The following is a 16,801-nucleotide window of genomic DNA, read 5'->3' on the forward strand; positions in this document are numbered from 1 at the left end:
CGCCCGTCACTCTAACCGATATTGACACGGAACAAGATGTATTACGAAATAGAAATATGCTTGGACAGCCTCCCGCTCTCTATCCTTTCCCCAGAGACTAGGAATGCCCTAGTCACCACAATCACACCCGAGGAGATCTCTAACGCCATAGACTCGCTAGCCTCTGGGAGGGCCCCCGGGTCTGACGGACTACCCATGGAATTTTATATACAATATAAGAACCGCCTGGTCCCCCACTTGTCAACTCTCTGGGAGGAGGCCTGCGGAACGGGTGTCCACCCCCCTCTCTTCGTGAGGCAATCATTTCATTACTACTTAAACAAGTCAAGCCCTCCACGCAATGCAGATCATATCAGCCACTCTCTCTTATCAACTGTGATGTCAACATTTATGCGAAGGTGCTAGCCCTGCGGTCAGCTCCCTACATGTCATACATCATTCACCCTGACCATTCGGGCTTCATCCCGGGATGCTCCACTTCCTTCAATCTGCGCTGTATATTCATCATACTTGCCCGGATAGACCCAGACAGACAGGCAGTGGCAGCTACCCTTGATATGCAGAAAGCCTTTGATTCTGTGTCCTGGAGATATCTGTGGCAGGTTCTTGAAAAATGCAACTTTCGCTCCCACTTCAGATCCTGGGTTAAACTCCTCTACTCCTCTCCCGTTGCTAGGGTTCGCACGGCGGATGGGTGTTCAACCCCATTCCCAATAGCTAGGGGCATGAGACAGGGCCATTGAGCCCTTAGCAGACAGGATACGCCAATGACATGCACACAGAGGTATAAGGTTGTCCGGTCCACCTGAGATCATCTCCCACTACGCAGATGATGCTGACCTCTTCATCCGATCGTCGGAACGCAACCTAGACCCAATATTGAAAGACGTTGAATAATTTGGTGAGCTCTTGGGTCTCCAAGTTAGTTGCTCTAAATCTATACTATTTCCTTTGGCCTAGGCCACCGCCCCTGGCCCCCCTATACGTACTCGGTTTTGTGTGGGAGCAATCCGAGATTATCTATCTTGAAGTAGAGTTACACGTCAGCAAAGCTCCTTATATGAAGTCAATTTTGCAAAGTACCTTGCCACGCTTGACCGTAAGTGCACGGGCTGGGCTAGACTACCAATCTCCTTGGCTGGTAAAACCACCATCCTTAAGATGGTGGTGCTGACCCAGCTCCTGTACCGATTTCTAAATGTCCACCTATGGCCGGGACACAAGTTCTCTACGATACTTACCCGGACCATCAATGCCTTTCTATGGCACTCTGTCGCAGTCCACTTAAAATTGGAAGCGCTAACCATCCCTAATTCAAGAGGCGGCTTTAGCACCCTAACTTTGATGGGTACTGGATAGCTGCTCAAGCCCACATTGCATCACATTGGTTCGTAACTACTGATCCTCCTCTCCACATTAAACTTGAACGGCTTGCGATAGATGGTAGAGATATCCACTCCCTAACCCTCATCACCTCAAGTTTGCACCCCTTGACCCAGCTTGGTCCACGGCACTAGCCCTTCATAAGTTATGGAAACATGCCGGCACCTCGTGCCCCTTTCACAGTGACCTCCCCCTTTGGAACTTCTTTCCGGAATCTCCTCGAGTGGATACTGCAACAGCACGCCGTTGGGCGGACGCAGGCCTTGGTACTGCCTGAGATGTTTTTGATCAGGGCATCTTTATGGAATGGCGCATCCTACCGGAACCTCTACGTGGCAGGCCCTCCCACTGGCTACACTATGCAGGCCTACGCCGTTCTCTCAAGAATAGCTGCACAGACTTTCCTGCTATCCACCCAAATGACTCGATATTTTCAGAAATATTAAATACTGCGCCCTTCAGGGGGAAAGTCTCCAGATTGTACACCATCCTCCAGAGTAGGGTAACCTCCCCATTCACTAAGCTCAGGGACTCCTCGGGTAGAGACCTCGAGGTCGAGATGACAGACAAGCGTTGGGACCACATGTGTGCCTGCACCACGACATCTCATTTAACTCACGATTCAAACTGATACAGTTCAAGGTAATCCATAGATTCCACTACACCCCGATTAGACTACACTGCATGTCGAAACACCATCCACCCACGTGCCCTAGATGTATGCCAGATGATGCTAACTATATGCACATGGTCCTGCCCATGCCTCTCCCAGTTTTGGGAGGAAGTATGCACTACTGTTTCCAAAGTATTAGAGTGCACAATCACCCCTTCCCCAATGACATGGCTTTTTCACGAACTCCCCCAGGTCGACCATGACTCCAGGAAATTGGCCAGTCTATGTCTACTGCTGGCACCCGCTGTATCGTTCTGCTTTGGCTTCGCCTGGCGTCCCCCACACGCAGTCAGTGGCTCCATGCTTTAAATAGGGAGTTGTGTATACTTTTCTTGACTGATTTAACTTGCTTTTATAATAGTGATTTGTGTGTGAACATTAGAGTGTGTAAAATAAATATATATATTATTTTTGATACAAAGCTTTGGTCAGTGTTTCCTTGTTCCATAGTGCTGTAGTCCTAATGTGTAAACCCTGAATACTGCTCATCTCCCTCTTGAGATAAGTCTGACTGCTTGGCCACAGCTACCAACTAAATCTTTGTGGTACAGACTGATACCAAAGGGGATTTTCTTGCATATACCTGTAGTCTTAATCTTCTGTAGTGCTCCCTAAGGGAACTGCACACTATTCTGTCTAACAGCCACAGATGCGGGACTCCTGCTGGCTTGTTCTAAATGATATGATGTGATAAGTCATTTATAACCTGCATGTACACAAGTGTTTGTAGACATGAAAATACAAGGAAGGCTAGACAGAAGGAGGACAAAACAAACTATCTTACTAGGCCTTGTGTCATTCAGATCGTGCAAGTGTGAGGGGGAGGGAAGAGGAGTAGTGCCAGTGGTAGGGGGGTGCAGTGGCAAAATTGCAGTAAGTGCTCCCATGGTGGTGGCTCAAGTAGGTGCAGGGAGGTAGGGAACTGCAGGGTTGCAGATGCAGTCCCTAAGTGGGTGGGAAGCCAGGAGGCAGTTGAAGGGCTACTAGTCGTGCAGGAGCCAGGTTCCCGTGAGGTTCAGTGGGTGGCCAGGTAACCAGTTAGCACAGCAGACAAATACATTCGAATGGGTGAGCAGAATTCTGCACTCCAACCACACCTCCTAGCCACCCACAGCAGGACTGTAATTATCAGTACTTCGCAGCAACTAGCAACGTTTCTGTGGCTTTGAAGGGAGGGTCTCTGTGACACCGTCCAAACCTCACACCCCCACATAACGATGGCAATAGCCGCAGATGCAGCTCTCCTGCTGACTTGTTCTTAATGTCAGCAGGACTTGCTCCAAACAATTCATTGTTGCCAACTTCAAATGGGTGAGCAGAAATCTGTTATCCAACAGCACCTGTCAGCCACCCACAGGAGGACTATACTTAGCTGTACTTCATGTACTTAGCGGTACTTCAATACTATCCTTTGTGTGTTAGGCTTCTGGGATACAGTCTAGAGACGACAAATGGTCTGCTGCATGACAAGTGGTGTCAGGAGTGGGAATCAGAAGGCTTAAACTAGCTATCCAATGCAGGACGCCAATGCCTTGACCAAGGTGGGGGGAATCCTAATCCTATTTCTATTTTCCCCATAGGTCAAACCTCGTCATCAAACCCTGGATTTTGCTTTTTCTCCTTGAATTTTCTTTAAAGGAGGGACATTTCACACTGGAAACCATACCCGCCATACCCAAGGGTCGAAGGGGGGCCTGCAACGCCAGGAAGAGTGATTACACCCTAGCCCATTCAAATGGGCTGCAGAGGGCCATTCTGGGATCTGGCATCCTTACATTAACCAACCATTCTGTTCCCAGACTTTTTGCTCTTCTGAAAAGCAGGGAATGATGAGGCCTACATTTCTACGGGGTCTTAAATCATGATCTTCAGAAAACCCCATCACAGGCAGATGACTGCTATGATCAATTTTCAAGAACGCTGCTGCTCGTCAATATGCCCTCATAAACCCTTAATCCCCAGATTGCCAAATATTTGCCTCCACCAAAGTGGAGTTTCTGGGCTTTGAGGGACTGGTGATGGAGACTGCTTTAAGAGTGAAGGGGATGTAACCATAGCGCCAGTAATGGACGTCATTTGCGCAGATGATCACCAGGGACAACTTACTTTCTTATTGTGGGACCTGATGGGAAGACCAATTCATAACTGGCCAGGTCACATGCTCGCCGAGCTGTATGTCGAGCCCAGGTACAAGCTGGAGATGCATGCTGGCAAAATCTCCCTTCAGGTAAAGCTTGACAGCTCACTGAAGGAGAAATTCAGTTTCAGTGAAAAGCAGGACATAGCGGTGAGACCCCACCCTAAGCGTCCAGTCAGGGTATGGGCTTGGGAAGTGACACCCTTAATATTGACTGACCAAGGAGAGGAGCCTGAGGAGCAGACGGTCCCCAATTGTCCCTCAGGCAAAGACACCATTGAGACTGACAAAATGGTGAGAGAACCCGATGAATTACGAAGTGTCAAGGCCACTGTCCACCCAGACTCTGAAGCGCCACAAAGTTAGGAACCAAGAGGATGTCAAAACAAGGATCCTCCTTCCTGGGAGAGAGCGGAAAGTACCTCATTGGTGGTTTCATTAACATTAGCCCAGATATCCAATGTCAAACCCATAGTTGCCATGGCAAAGCATGTGAGAAAAATAAATACCAAGAAACCACGACCATTGGAAAACTGGGGATACCAACATTGGAACACAAGCTTCCTGACCACTAAGAGAATTCCCAGGACCCAAAGGTTCAATTGGATTTTGACAAAAGTCCTACTCTTGGCCCTCCAAAAACAGATGGCCGCCATGGAAAGGTAAAATGGACTACATTTTCAATTCCCCGTGGCCATTTTCTTTGACTTTTATTTTGTTTGTGTTCCGAAATGCGGCAGCATTTAGGAACAGAAAAAAATGCCATTAGTACCCCAGTCTAACGGGCCGGGGTACTAATGGCAATAAGCACCTCGACGGCGGGCCAATACCGCCCGCGGTAATGCCCCCGGAGCCTAGTTAACAATGAGCCCCGGGGGCATTACCTGGGGCGGTATTGGCCCGTCGTCTTGTGGCTTATTGCCACATTAGCTCCCTGGAAGGAGACGCTGGCCAATATGGAAGCTCAAAACACATGCTGAATTCTCTCGTATAAACCTGGGTGCTGCTGGCCTGTGCCTCCACTTCCCTTTCCCTCTCCACCTCACGCTTTGGAACCTGTATAGTTCAGGGTTTGTTAAACATCATCGTCATCAATGCAGAAAACACTTCGGAAACAGAGCGTCGCGCAGCTCAAGGTATTTCTTTTTTTTTTTTTTACATTTTACACAACTTTAGCACCCGTTTATAAACTGCACGGGTGCTAATGGCGGTATAACTTTCGGGGGCAGGCCGAATGCGGTCAGTGATGGCAAGCCCTCTCAGGTCATATCGCCTTAAGAGGGAGTGATCCCTTGGCCCCTCTCCTGGTTGAACCCTAAACAATATGGAAGGAGACCAGGAAGACCTTACAGGACATCAGAATGTTGGTTTGCCCTGGAATGTGGGATCCCAGAAAGCCCACATCTAGACTCTCTTTAGCAGAAGCAAAAGGTTGTGGATACCCTTGAGCTTGCTACAGCAGAGAGGGTTGACATACACTTTCTGGAGCTGATAGAAATAAACCTCTGAGGAACTGTAAAGACAAGAAAAATAACCACATCGGCCCAAAGGCCTAACACTCACCAATGAGAGTGAGAAACACTAAGAACGATTTGGAGAATGTCCATGAAAGATCTGTTATTAAAAAATTCAAGTTCTAAAACAAATAGCTGCTCCAATTAACACAGTATTGTCCATTGGTTTTCATTTTAAATGCATATAATTTGTATCCGGTCTCAGTCACTTGCCTTTTTTAACAGTTTCTTTCTATGAGCCAACACTTTGGGTTAGAAAGCATTGATAATTTTGAACATGGGGATAGATTAATTGGTTTTAAATAAAATGCTGTAACTTCTACACCTAATGGGAAGTACATTCAATATCGGTTTAAAAAGAAAAGAAAAAATAGTGCTTCTCTTCGTCCCAGAAAGCTTGGCTCTGGTGCTCCCCTTGATCCCAGGTGTGTTGAGTAACAGGTTCCAGTCCCTTCCCTTGAGCCAACCTGGGGGAAATGCTTGCAGTGGGTGGCATGATTGATGCAGCATCAGAATTAGAGGTTCTATTGGCCCTCTGCCGTGATACGTGGAAACGTAACCCGCACCTAGTTCAGGCACGCCGACTATCTTTGTCTCAACAGGTGTGCACAGGACTCCAGCCAGTGTCCCACACTCACACAGACTATATCTCCCTCTCTGCTAAAGCAGATCTTCCAGTTCCCTATGCCTATTGGCCATAGAGAGGTTCTCAAGCAGTCTGCTTCCGGCGGACCACTTCAAATAGGAAGCATTTGGGGATCCTTATGGTACTACATCCAGTGGCATTTCTTAAAGAGGCCTATATGGAGTAAATGGAGTAAGTGAAGACTCATTGACAGCCCTCTACCTTAGATGGTGGACTCGGGGGATCTTCCATGTGCCTCCTGCTAGCCCAGCTTCACATGATGTGTGGTGGCACTCAGCCGCCTAGCCACCTCCTCCCTTTACCCCAGGCACAGCCTAGTCAAGGACATGTGTTGGTGTATTTAACCGGCATATATGACAATACCTGGCATAATGGCAGCACCTAGCATATGAGGATGCACTTCGCATATTGGTTGCAATGTATGGATGTAAGGCAGAACGTTGGTTATGAGAGTGCACCTTGCCTAGGGGAGCAGCACTTGGCAATTGAGGCTGTACATAGCATATGATAGCGGTAACTGTGCATAAAAGAGTGCCCTTCGCAACACCGGGGCATCTGTAGTTAGTATCTAGTTTATGATGTCTATACTTACCTAGTGAGACTATATAATACGATGACATAACATGACCTGGGCATTCAGGGCTGTACAGAGCACCTGCTTATGAGGGTGGGTGTATGGGTGTGTGTATGTGAGTCTGTGTGTTTTTTTGTGTGGGTGCACATGCAAGACTGTATTGGTAGATGTCTTCACTGGGGGTGTTCCTTTCAACTATCAGCTGCTAACTTGGCATAGCATTGCAACACCCTAGTTAAGATATAGTTGATCATGAAAAAAACCTTGGTCAGCTTTTTCTGCTTTCTTCTTCAGTGATATTACTGCATGTGGTGGCATCAACAGCGAAAGGCATTCAGCATAGCCTCCTATGATGCCGTACAGACTCATGGGTCTTAACACGTCACTTCCAGTGATGTCATTGAGGTCCGTAGCGAAAATGATTTCTAATCTGCTCCATTTTAGAGTTTAGTAAACTGACAAACGTTGAACCATAAAGACTAGAGGTCAAATTGCAGCAAGAGTCATACATATGGCGTGAGGCGGCTCGACAATTATTCTCCTTTTCAATGTGTTCTTTGAGCTTCCGTTTGGCTATAAAAGCTGAACAGCATTTACACTTTAAGGGCAAGGTGGACAGTTTTACCTGTTGCTCCTTCTGGGCCCGCTTTACCATTACCTCCGAGAACTCCCTTTTCTCCTGAAAAACACAAGTGAAATATTTTACACACAATCATTTCACAGACTACGTTGTAGAGACATATCAAAACATGTATGCACCCCTCTCATAAGAACAGCCACCACCAAATAACCTGTTTTAGTGTCTACAACCACGTTTAGCTGACTGCAGCTGACCTGAGGAGAAATATGGATTTCCATATATGCCTGGTCCTTCCTGCAAGTACAGTCCATTTGCATGAGTCTGGTCCCACCCACAAGAACAGACAGAGAAGGATATTTCTCCTCTGCTGCAGTTCAATAAAGTGCTTCTATATGATCCTCTCGCCTGGGAAAAAGTCGCCAGGGCAGTGATTTTTTGTCCTGCATCCCTAAGAACCTTGCGCAGCATATTTTAGGACTGGTATTATTTACTATTATAAACTCCAGACCTAGAATATTTGGGAAAGTGCTTGATTTTCTTGGGAGTGCAAATTTGGGGAAAAGTCGACCCCTTGAAATATATTACTTTCTCATTGGATATCTATAAAACTTCATTATTGACCCTCTTAAGTGGGAACCCTCCCACAGAACATGTTATTTGACTGCATTCATTCTCGCTAGGGAAACTCGCAGAATTGGATGGCAAATTTTGTAACACGGGGGATTCAGCCTAAGCCTGTAAGGGTAAAACTGGTATGGACCCTCAGCTCACCGTGCCTATAGAGCTGAAGCGCCCCAGTATTGACTCCTAATAAAGCAGGAGCCAGTCTCTGTGCTTGCTGGTGGTACTCCTGCTCAGAGGAGAACTGCATGTGTTAGATCACTCTGCCTATGGTAAAATCTCCCATTGACACGTCACCTCTGTGAAAGAGCAGTGAGCTAGAATGTCATTGGCGACTCTCCTGAGTGGCCAACATCCCCGATAACTGGTTATTTGCCCATTTCTGTCCTCAGTAGAGATGCTGTCACATTTTGGAATGCATTATACAGACATGTTGTGTTGTCAGCCTTGCTTTCTACGGTGGTTCCTAGCTGCGGAGCTCCTTAACACACAAGTTGATTGAACTGGAAAAATTAACTTTTCTCTAATAACGCTGTGATGATGTGTTAGGAACTACGTGATTTAGATTGTATGCATGATGTGAGGCAATGTTGCTTCAAAAAGAAGACAAAGGGCATCTTGAGTTTTTAGGATTGGTTATTATATGATGTGTTTGTTATTCACAGTTGTTTTGTTTTATTGAATTTATTAATGGAATTTCTTCTGAATAAAACCTTAACCTAACCTGATTTTCAAGACCAGCCTTCACCAACATATGATGTCTGTCTATTATAAGCAGAGGTATGCCTCCAAATCGCCCACCCCTAGGAAGATCAAGTGTAGGGCAAGGACAAAATAAAAGGCCAGCTGAACGAGATCTTAACGCTTCAAAAAAAACCATGCTAGGTATGACTAAGCTGAAGTCCTCTGTCGCAGTCCTTGGTGTTGAAATAAAAGTGGAAAATGCCAGAGTGCATAGAGAGGACTGAAAACAGTGGGGGCAACTGCAAGTCTGAAATCAACATTGCTTAGGGAGAGACAAACATAGAATGTGCCAAACATGAAGGATCCCAACTCACACTAGAGTAGACAGGTGCAACTTTTGGCTCTCCAAATATTTTGGACTACATATCCCATCATCCCTAGCCATCATAGTCAAAGCGGAGGGATTGTGGGAGTTGTAGTCAAAAACATCTGGAGGGGCAGAGATTGCAGACCTCTTATTCATGATCAACTGCTAAGCATAACACCTGAGAGGAACGAGAAAGAGGACTCCTCCTCTAACCAGGCAATGTCCACATTTCTGGACACTCTCTTTTATGAATGTCTATGCCACATACTACTGATGAAACCTGCTGTTGAGGTGGGATTCAGAGTTGGAAAGGAAACTGATATCCAAGAAAGACAAAGGCAAATGTTTGTGGCATTCCTAAGACTTTCAATTGCAATCAAAAATATTCTACAGCAAGCCATTACATCTAAATATGACATAGTGGTAACAGGCAGGCATTCTAGCAGCATTTCTCAAAAGAGGAGGCAAGCACAGGGAACAAGTTCAACGAGGCCAGGCGAATGCCAAAGGAAATGCACATTAAAACCACACTGACCTTCCTGCCAACCTCCCCATAAACCATGGAAATGTTCCCAATGTGGCTACATGTATTCATATCTGCTTATATGTTATGTTATGTTGATTTATACACAGCTGCCATTTGCATTGTCTCCAGGTGCTCACGTGGCTCTGTAAAAAAATTGGGTAGGATTGGTTAGTGCGGGAGTGAGGAATAGGATTGAATTTGTGCTCATCTATTGATGCATGTAGAACCAGGTTGAACTGGCGTCTGTGTGTATGAGTTTTCTGGGTTTGTTTTGTTATGTGCACTTGGCTTCTTTTGTATTTAAGGGTGGCGTCCAGTGTCTGAGTTGTTTGTAGTATGATTAGAAAGGGTGTGCAGCTTGCAAGTTTTTTGGTGTGTTGTTTAACTAGCCCTCTGGGTGTGAGTAGTACGTCAGAGGTCTGAGGATGTGGAGAAGAGAGAGAGGGTAGTTAGTTGGTTTCAGGTGATCTCTGGGTGTTGAGCAGTTTTATTTTTGTTCATACATTTTGTGCTTTGATCCTGGTGTATGGATTGCAGAGTGGCGCATCTAAACTAAATCTAAACAAATAAATCAGTACAATTCTAGTGTGGCTAAAATCAAAATCAGCAAGGCTAACTCAGTACAATTTGAGTGTGTCTAAATTCAAAAGGAGCAGACGTCAAATCAGTATGGGTTTAGTGTGGGTAAATTCAAAAGCAGCATTAACTAATTCAGTACAGTTCAAAAGGAACGCCAAATAACTGAGCACAATTTTAGTGTGGTTAAATTTAAAGCAGTGGGAAACCAAATGAGTACAGATTCGAGTGTGACAAGATTCAAAAGCAGCATTAACTAAATCTGTACCATTCTAGTGTGGCTAAATTCAAAAGCAGCAGGGATCAAGTTGGTACGATTCTATTGTGGCTAAATGCAAAGCGCTGGTAACCAAGTTAGTACAATACTAGTGTGGTTAGCTTCAAAAGCAGCAGGCGCCAAATCAGTACAGTTGCAGAGTGGCTAAATCCAAAAGCAGCGTTAACTAACTCAGCACAATTCTAGTGTGGCTAAATCCAAAAGCAACGTTAACTAACTCAGCACAATTCTAGTGTGGCTAAATCCAAAAGCAATGTTAACTAACTCAGCACAATTCTAGAGTGGCTAAATCCAAAAGCAACGTTAACGAACTCAGCACAATTCTAGTGTGGCTAAATCCAAAAGCAACGTTAACTAACTCAGCACAATTCTAGTGTGGCTAAATCCAAAAGCAACGTTAACTAACTCAGCACAATTCTAGTGTGGCTAAATCCAAAAGCAATGTTAACTAACTCAGCACAATTCTAGAGTGGCTAAATCCAAAAGCAACGTTAACTAACTCAGCACAATTCTAGTGTGGCTAAATCCAAAAGCAACGTTAACTAACTCAGCACAATTCTAGTGTGGCTAAATTCAAATGTAGCTGGAACCAAAATATAAACACTGCCCTCAATGAGATGAATAAAAAAAAACTTCCTCAGCCAAGACTTGCAGATTATGGTTCTGCAACCTACGGTTCTACAGATGTTTTTGACTACTACTCCCATGCTTTCTCACCAGTGAAAATTCTGGCTAGAACTGATGGGAATAATAGTCCAAACCATTTGGAGAGCCAAAGGTTGCAGATCCCCTGATCTGGGGGAAAGGACTCTGATATTAATAAATGTTCTTTTATAACATGCTTAATACCAGGGACCAGTTTCTAAGCATGAGCCTAGGATTTGAACCTGTGTTGCTATGTGTTGTCTTGCTTCCAAGACAAACGCATTGCCTATGAGCTGTCCACCCGGCCGCCTTTTTTTGTAATTGTTAGATGATAGATGAGTGGCTTTAGAGGGGTAGTATGAACTAAAGTTATTAGACATGTTAATTTACTATAGCTTCATGTTTTATATATTTTAGTGTAGTGTAGCTCAGCATTATGTTAGATGGGGAAACAATGAAAGGGAATGTGTTTTTGATACTTTTCTCACTCTGCACCACATGTATAGGCTGCTGTACTGGAATAATATGCTCACAGTTTCCTCTAATTTTTGCTGGACTGACTTCATTAAGTTTAGTGATAATGTTATGTTGATTTAAACCAAGCACCGCTACCATTTGCATGGCCTCCAGGCGCACACATGGCTCTGTAAGGAAAGTGGGTGGGGGAGGTTAGTGATGGAAGAGGGATAGTATAGAGTTTGTGCTCTTCGGTTGATGCTTGCAGAATCAGGAGAAACTGGTGTCTGTGCATGTCAGCTTTCTGAGTGTGCTTTTTTTGTTTGTACTGGGCTTGTGGTATCTGGAGGGGTAATGTCCAGTGTCTGGTATGTTTGTTGTTTACAGCTCTTAGTTCTTGTGGACGATGCTTAGATTGTGTGTTTTGTTTGTAGTATTGCTAGCCCTTTGGGCATGTGTGGCACGTGGGAGGAATGCGGGAGAGGAGCAAGGAGCAGGGGTGGTTTGTGGTTAGTAGTGTGTGTTGTTTTTATTGTCTGTTCCTGGAGCTGTACTGTCCCATGATTGGTTTGGAGCCGGGATATGAGTTGTGGGCGCTGTTGTTCTTATTTCCTTCGATATCAAGTTCCATAGTTTGGCTATGAAATGGGAGAGATTAGTTCCTCCGGATTTCCTTTTGTGGTATTGTTTTGTTTCGATGTGGACATCGTTGCTCGATCTTAGGTTTCTTCCTGTTGGTAGTGGTTGATATTGGCTTGGAGAAGTTTGGCTACTTCTCCGTGTAGTGATTTGTGAGCGATGCAGAGGGCTTTAAAGTTAATGCATTTTTTACTGGAAGCCAGTGTAGGCTTCTCAGGTCTGGTGTGATGTTGGTTCTTCTATTTAGTCTCAGGAGTAGCTTTGCTGCGGTATTTTGGATGCTTTGGAGTTTTTTGTGAGGTGTTCTGGCATTCAAAGGTAGACACTGTTTGCATAATCTAGTCTCGATAAGACCAAGGAGATGATTGTGAGATTTCTGCGTGGGAAGGTGAGTTAGGGTAGTATCTCAACAATTAGTCGCAGGAGGTGGAAGCATTTCTTTGCTATTGCATTGACTTGTGGTTCTAGTGGGAGTCTGTTATGCACAAGTATGCCCAGGTTTTTTATCACAGCGTATGCCTCTAGTTGTATTCCCATGCATGGTGGCCAGCCCAGATATGTGTGTGTGTGTGTTCCCTTATCCTCTGGGGGGGAGATTATTATTTCTGTTTTGATCCGGTATAGTTTGAAATTGTTAATTGTCATCCAGATGTATATGCCCATGAGGAATATGTTGGCGATATTGTTTGAGTCTTTGGTTGAGGGTATTTTGAAGATGAGTTGGGTATCGCCTGCATAGCTTTAGGCGTTCAGTCCATGGGTTTGAATGAGTTTCATTAGGGGGGATATGTAGATGTTGAACAGGAGTGGGGAGAGGCTAGATCCTTGCGGTACGCCACAGGTGATGTTTTTGTATTAGATGTAAATGGTGGTATATTCTTTCCATTCGGTTGGTGAGGAAAGATTTTAGCCATTGTAGAAAGGAGTCTTTTATGCTCCATTCATCCGGTCTCTGGATTAGTGTTGTGTATCTGATTGTGTCAAAGGCAGCTGATAAGTCTAGTTATTATTATTTATTTATTTGTTGGTTTTATAAAAACTTTACAAAAGATTATATTAATGATTATTACACTTTAAAACTGATATGTCTAGTAGTATAAGAGCTGATCGGGTGCTGTTGTCTGCGTTTATTTTTAAGTCATCCCATACTGACAGACGTGTTGTTTATTTTTAAGTCATCCCATACTGACAGACGTGTTGATTCTGTTCCTCTCATGGGTCTAAAGCTGACATGGGAGTGGTTGAGTGTTCCGTTGTTCTCTACATGGCTGAGTAGTATTTTGTAGATGTGGTTCTCAAGTAGTTTCGCTAGGGAAGGTAGGTTCAATATAGGTCTGTAGTTGGTGGGGTCTTCTGCATTTCCCATTTCATTTTTTAGGAGGGACTTGATGTATGCTGATTTGAATGTTTTAGGTGCTATTCCTGTGTTTAGGGATAGGTTCATTAGTAGCCGGAAGTATGATGCTGGTGGACTGTGGTTGAGGATTTCTTTGAAGATGCCTGGTGGGCATAGGTCCCCCGGGGATACGGTGACGTTGGTGTCTTTTATTTGTTTGTATAAAAGTCTCTTCATTTATAGCCGCTTGCATCAGTGGTCTGTTGAATTGCTTCTATTTTTGCTCTTAGGTGGTTTGTGATTTTGTCACCTAGGGATTGTGATGGTACGATGCATTTGTTGCACGATGTTGGGCTTTTGATTTCCTTGAGGATTTTGAATACTTCTTTTTGTGGGTTTGTTGCAGATTGGATTCTTGTGGTGTAGTATGCTTTAGTTGCTTTTAGAATTGCTTATTTGTACAGTTGTAAAGGGAATTTGGGATTGGTTGTAATAGTTTCCCCATTGTTTTTCCAGTTTGCATTTAGTTTTTTTGAGTTCCCTCAGTTCTTCTGTCAACCATCTTGCTGCCAAGCGCTGGCTTTGAAGAGTTTTGCAGGTGCTAATTATTCAAGGGCCTCTGTGGTCCAGCTGTCAAGTTTTTCTTCCACTGAGCCTGGGGTCGTTTTGTTTAGCTGGGAGATGTTTGGTTAATTCCATTAGCTCTGTTAGGGTTTCCAGGTGAAGACTCTTCCATTTTCTTTTGTTAGTAGTATGAAGTATTGCGTTTCTGGGCATTATGCAGTTAGAGATTTTGGCGGTGAATGGGATGAAGTGGTGATTACGCCATATGATCGGTACTGGTGAGGTGGTGGTGGTCGAGAGCCCATCTCTGCCTAAAATTGCACCTAAGGTGTGTCCAGAACAGTGATTTGGGTCTGTTTACTATTTGTTTGAAGTGGAGGGTTTTTAGTAGGGCGCTGAGGGATTTTGCTGTGGTTTGCTTTCTCTTTCAAAGCAGATGTTGGAGTCCCATAGAACAACTATGTTATCATGATAAGTGGAGAGGTTGGCGATGGCGTCAGTGAGCTTTGATACAAATTTGAGGTTGTAGGATGGTGGTCTGTAGATCAGGAGGAACAGTAGGTTGGCTTGGTCATTGAGTTTGATGTTGATTAGGAGTAATTTGCAGTTTCTATATTGGTTGGAGGAGTGGTGTGACACAGATGTGGCCTTTGTGTGCTATGGCAATTTCACCTCCTCTTTGGTTTTCTCTGTAAGAATGTATTAGTCTGAAGTTGTCTGGTGTGGCTTTGTGGGTGACTGTTTTGTAATTATCCGATAGCCATGTTTCTGCTAAGAAGAGTGTGTTGATGCCAACCTTTGCTTAGGTGGTCATACATTTCTGTTTTGTGTTTGCCCATAGATCTTACGTTTAGTAGGCTGCAGTGTAGAGTGTATGCTTTTCTTTGTTTATCATTGCATATCCTTTCCTGCGTCTCGGTCAGGGTGGTGTTTGTCGGGTTTTCTTTTCCTACGCTTTACTCCTGGATGAGGCTGTTACGTGTGGATTGTGTAGTTGCGGTCTTTGTCTCTACGTTAAGGAGTTCGATTAAAATGAGGGTTGGGTTTTCTTTTTTCTGGTTCATAGAAGTGGGTTGTTTGCTGGTACCTGTGGTCTTTTTTCCAGTCTTTGGTTATATACGGAGGTTGGATGGTGAGGGATTCTAACTTAGCTCTGATTCATGTTGGGGTCTTCCTGAAGAAGTCTTTAGAATTGGTAGGTTCTGTGTGTTGGGGTATGGGGTTGTGGGGTTTGGGGGGCAGGATTGTTTGGGAGCCTGCTTGTGGGTTGTTTGTGGGTTGTTTGCTTTCCATTCTGTAGGTGGGGAGTTAGTGGGAGATGGATTCTGTTTTTGTTCTTGTCTTGTTCCGCGTCCTTAGTCCATTTATTCATGGCTAGTGGGGATTTTGAGGTGTTGAAAATTCTCGAGGGTTGTTCACCTTCCATGGGGGTGCAGTTTCCTTCCTATTTCTTTTTTCCATTCTTGTTCCTTTGTCCTTCTTGTATATTGTCATGTTTGTGGTCTGACTGTCTTGGCTTTGGATTTGGGTTTGTGGTGCATTCCAGAGGTGCACTCCTGATTGGCTTTCTTTCCTGAGGTCAGTGGTAGGTCAATGTGGTATCTGCCTCACTGAGGTTCTAGGTTGTAGCCTCCATTTAGGATTCGGAATGCAGTATATTCCAGGGCTGGTTGCCCTCCTCGGTTGGCTACTTTCCTGGTCTCTGGTTAAATCGTTGAGCTCCAACCCACAGTGGCATCTTCCTCGCTGTGGTTGTTGTATGTGCTTCTGTTTTGGATTCCGGTTTCTATAAAATTCCAGGAGCAGGTGCCCTCCTGGGTTGGTTAGTTTCCTGTACTCCAGTTAAATCATTGAGCTGCGACCCACAGTTGCATCTGCGTCGCTGTGGTTGTTGTATTGTGCCTCCCTCTTGGATTCAGGGTTGTGATATATTGCAGGGTCTGGTGCCTTCCTGGGTTGGATTACTTCCCTGGTCTCAGGTTAAATTGGTGTGCTCCGAATCACAGAAGCTCGGGTGTCATGTGACAGCGAATACATTACTTCTCAGGGATTCTTTTTGAATCGAGATTTTAGAAGTAAAAATCAGTGGGCTCTGAACAAGACCAGATCACAACCTGCTCTTCCAGACTACACGCTGAAAGGGTCCTGTCATTTTTCAAGGAGGATTCAATCTCTGGTACTCTTTTACCTGCTAGTATCCCTTTGTTTGGGTGTTTGTATGAGTTTGTGAGTTGGATTGTTTAGCGACATTTGTCAACTTCTCCCATAATAATGGTGTTGTACCTAATGTACTAAAAGCCACCAGCTTAACTCCATTACTAAAAGAAACATCGTTAGACCCAGAAGTATTGTAGAATTTTTTTTTTCTTTTTTTTATTTATTTGAATTTAATTGCGTTGCAATTTTTACAAAAGGACAAACAAACATTTAAGAATAAAGATTAAAGTCCACAGTCTCCCCTTTTCCTCCTTTCCGGAAACCATTTAGTTCGCAGACCCACATGTCCCACCACAAGGTAAACTTCCAATCTGCAGTTCCTTTGCTGTCAGCCTTTACTGGGTACACTTTCCTAATAAAGTGAATTACTGCTATCACCCACGACG

General features: G+C 44.5%; 1 protein-coding gene across 1 annotated transcript in view; it reads right to left on the reverse strand.

Annotated features, from left to right (window-relative positions):
* Positions 1-16,801, reverse strand: part of LOC138471871 (ficolin-1-like) — a 546,996-nt gene that overhangs the window by 499,234 nt on the left and 30,961 nt on the right. Inside the window, exon 3 of the mRNA XM_069609730.1 lies at positions 7,553-7,606. Within this exon, the coding sequence (XP_069465831.1) occupies positions 7,553-7,606 (54 nt within the window). The remainder of the gene's footprint in view (positions 1-7,552; positions 7,607-16,801) is intronic.

This window comes from Ambystoma mexicanum, chromosome 8 (genome assembly GCF_040938575.1).
Source record: "Ambystoma mexicanum isolate Mex_15411 chromosome 8, UKY_AmexF1_1, whole genome shotgun sequence".
Taxonomy (NCBI): domain Eukaryota; kingdom Metazoa; phylum Chordata; class Amphibia; order Caudata; family Ambystomatidae; genus Ambystoma; species Ambystoma mexicanum.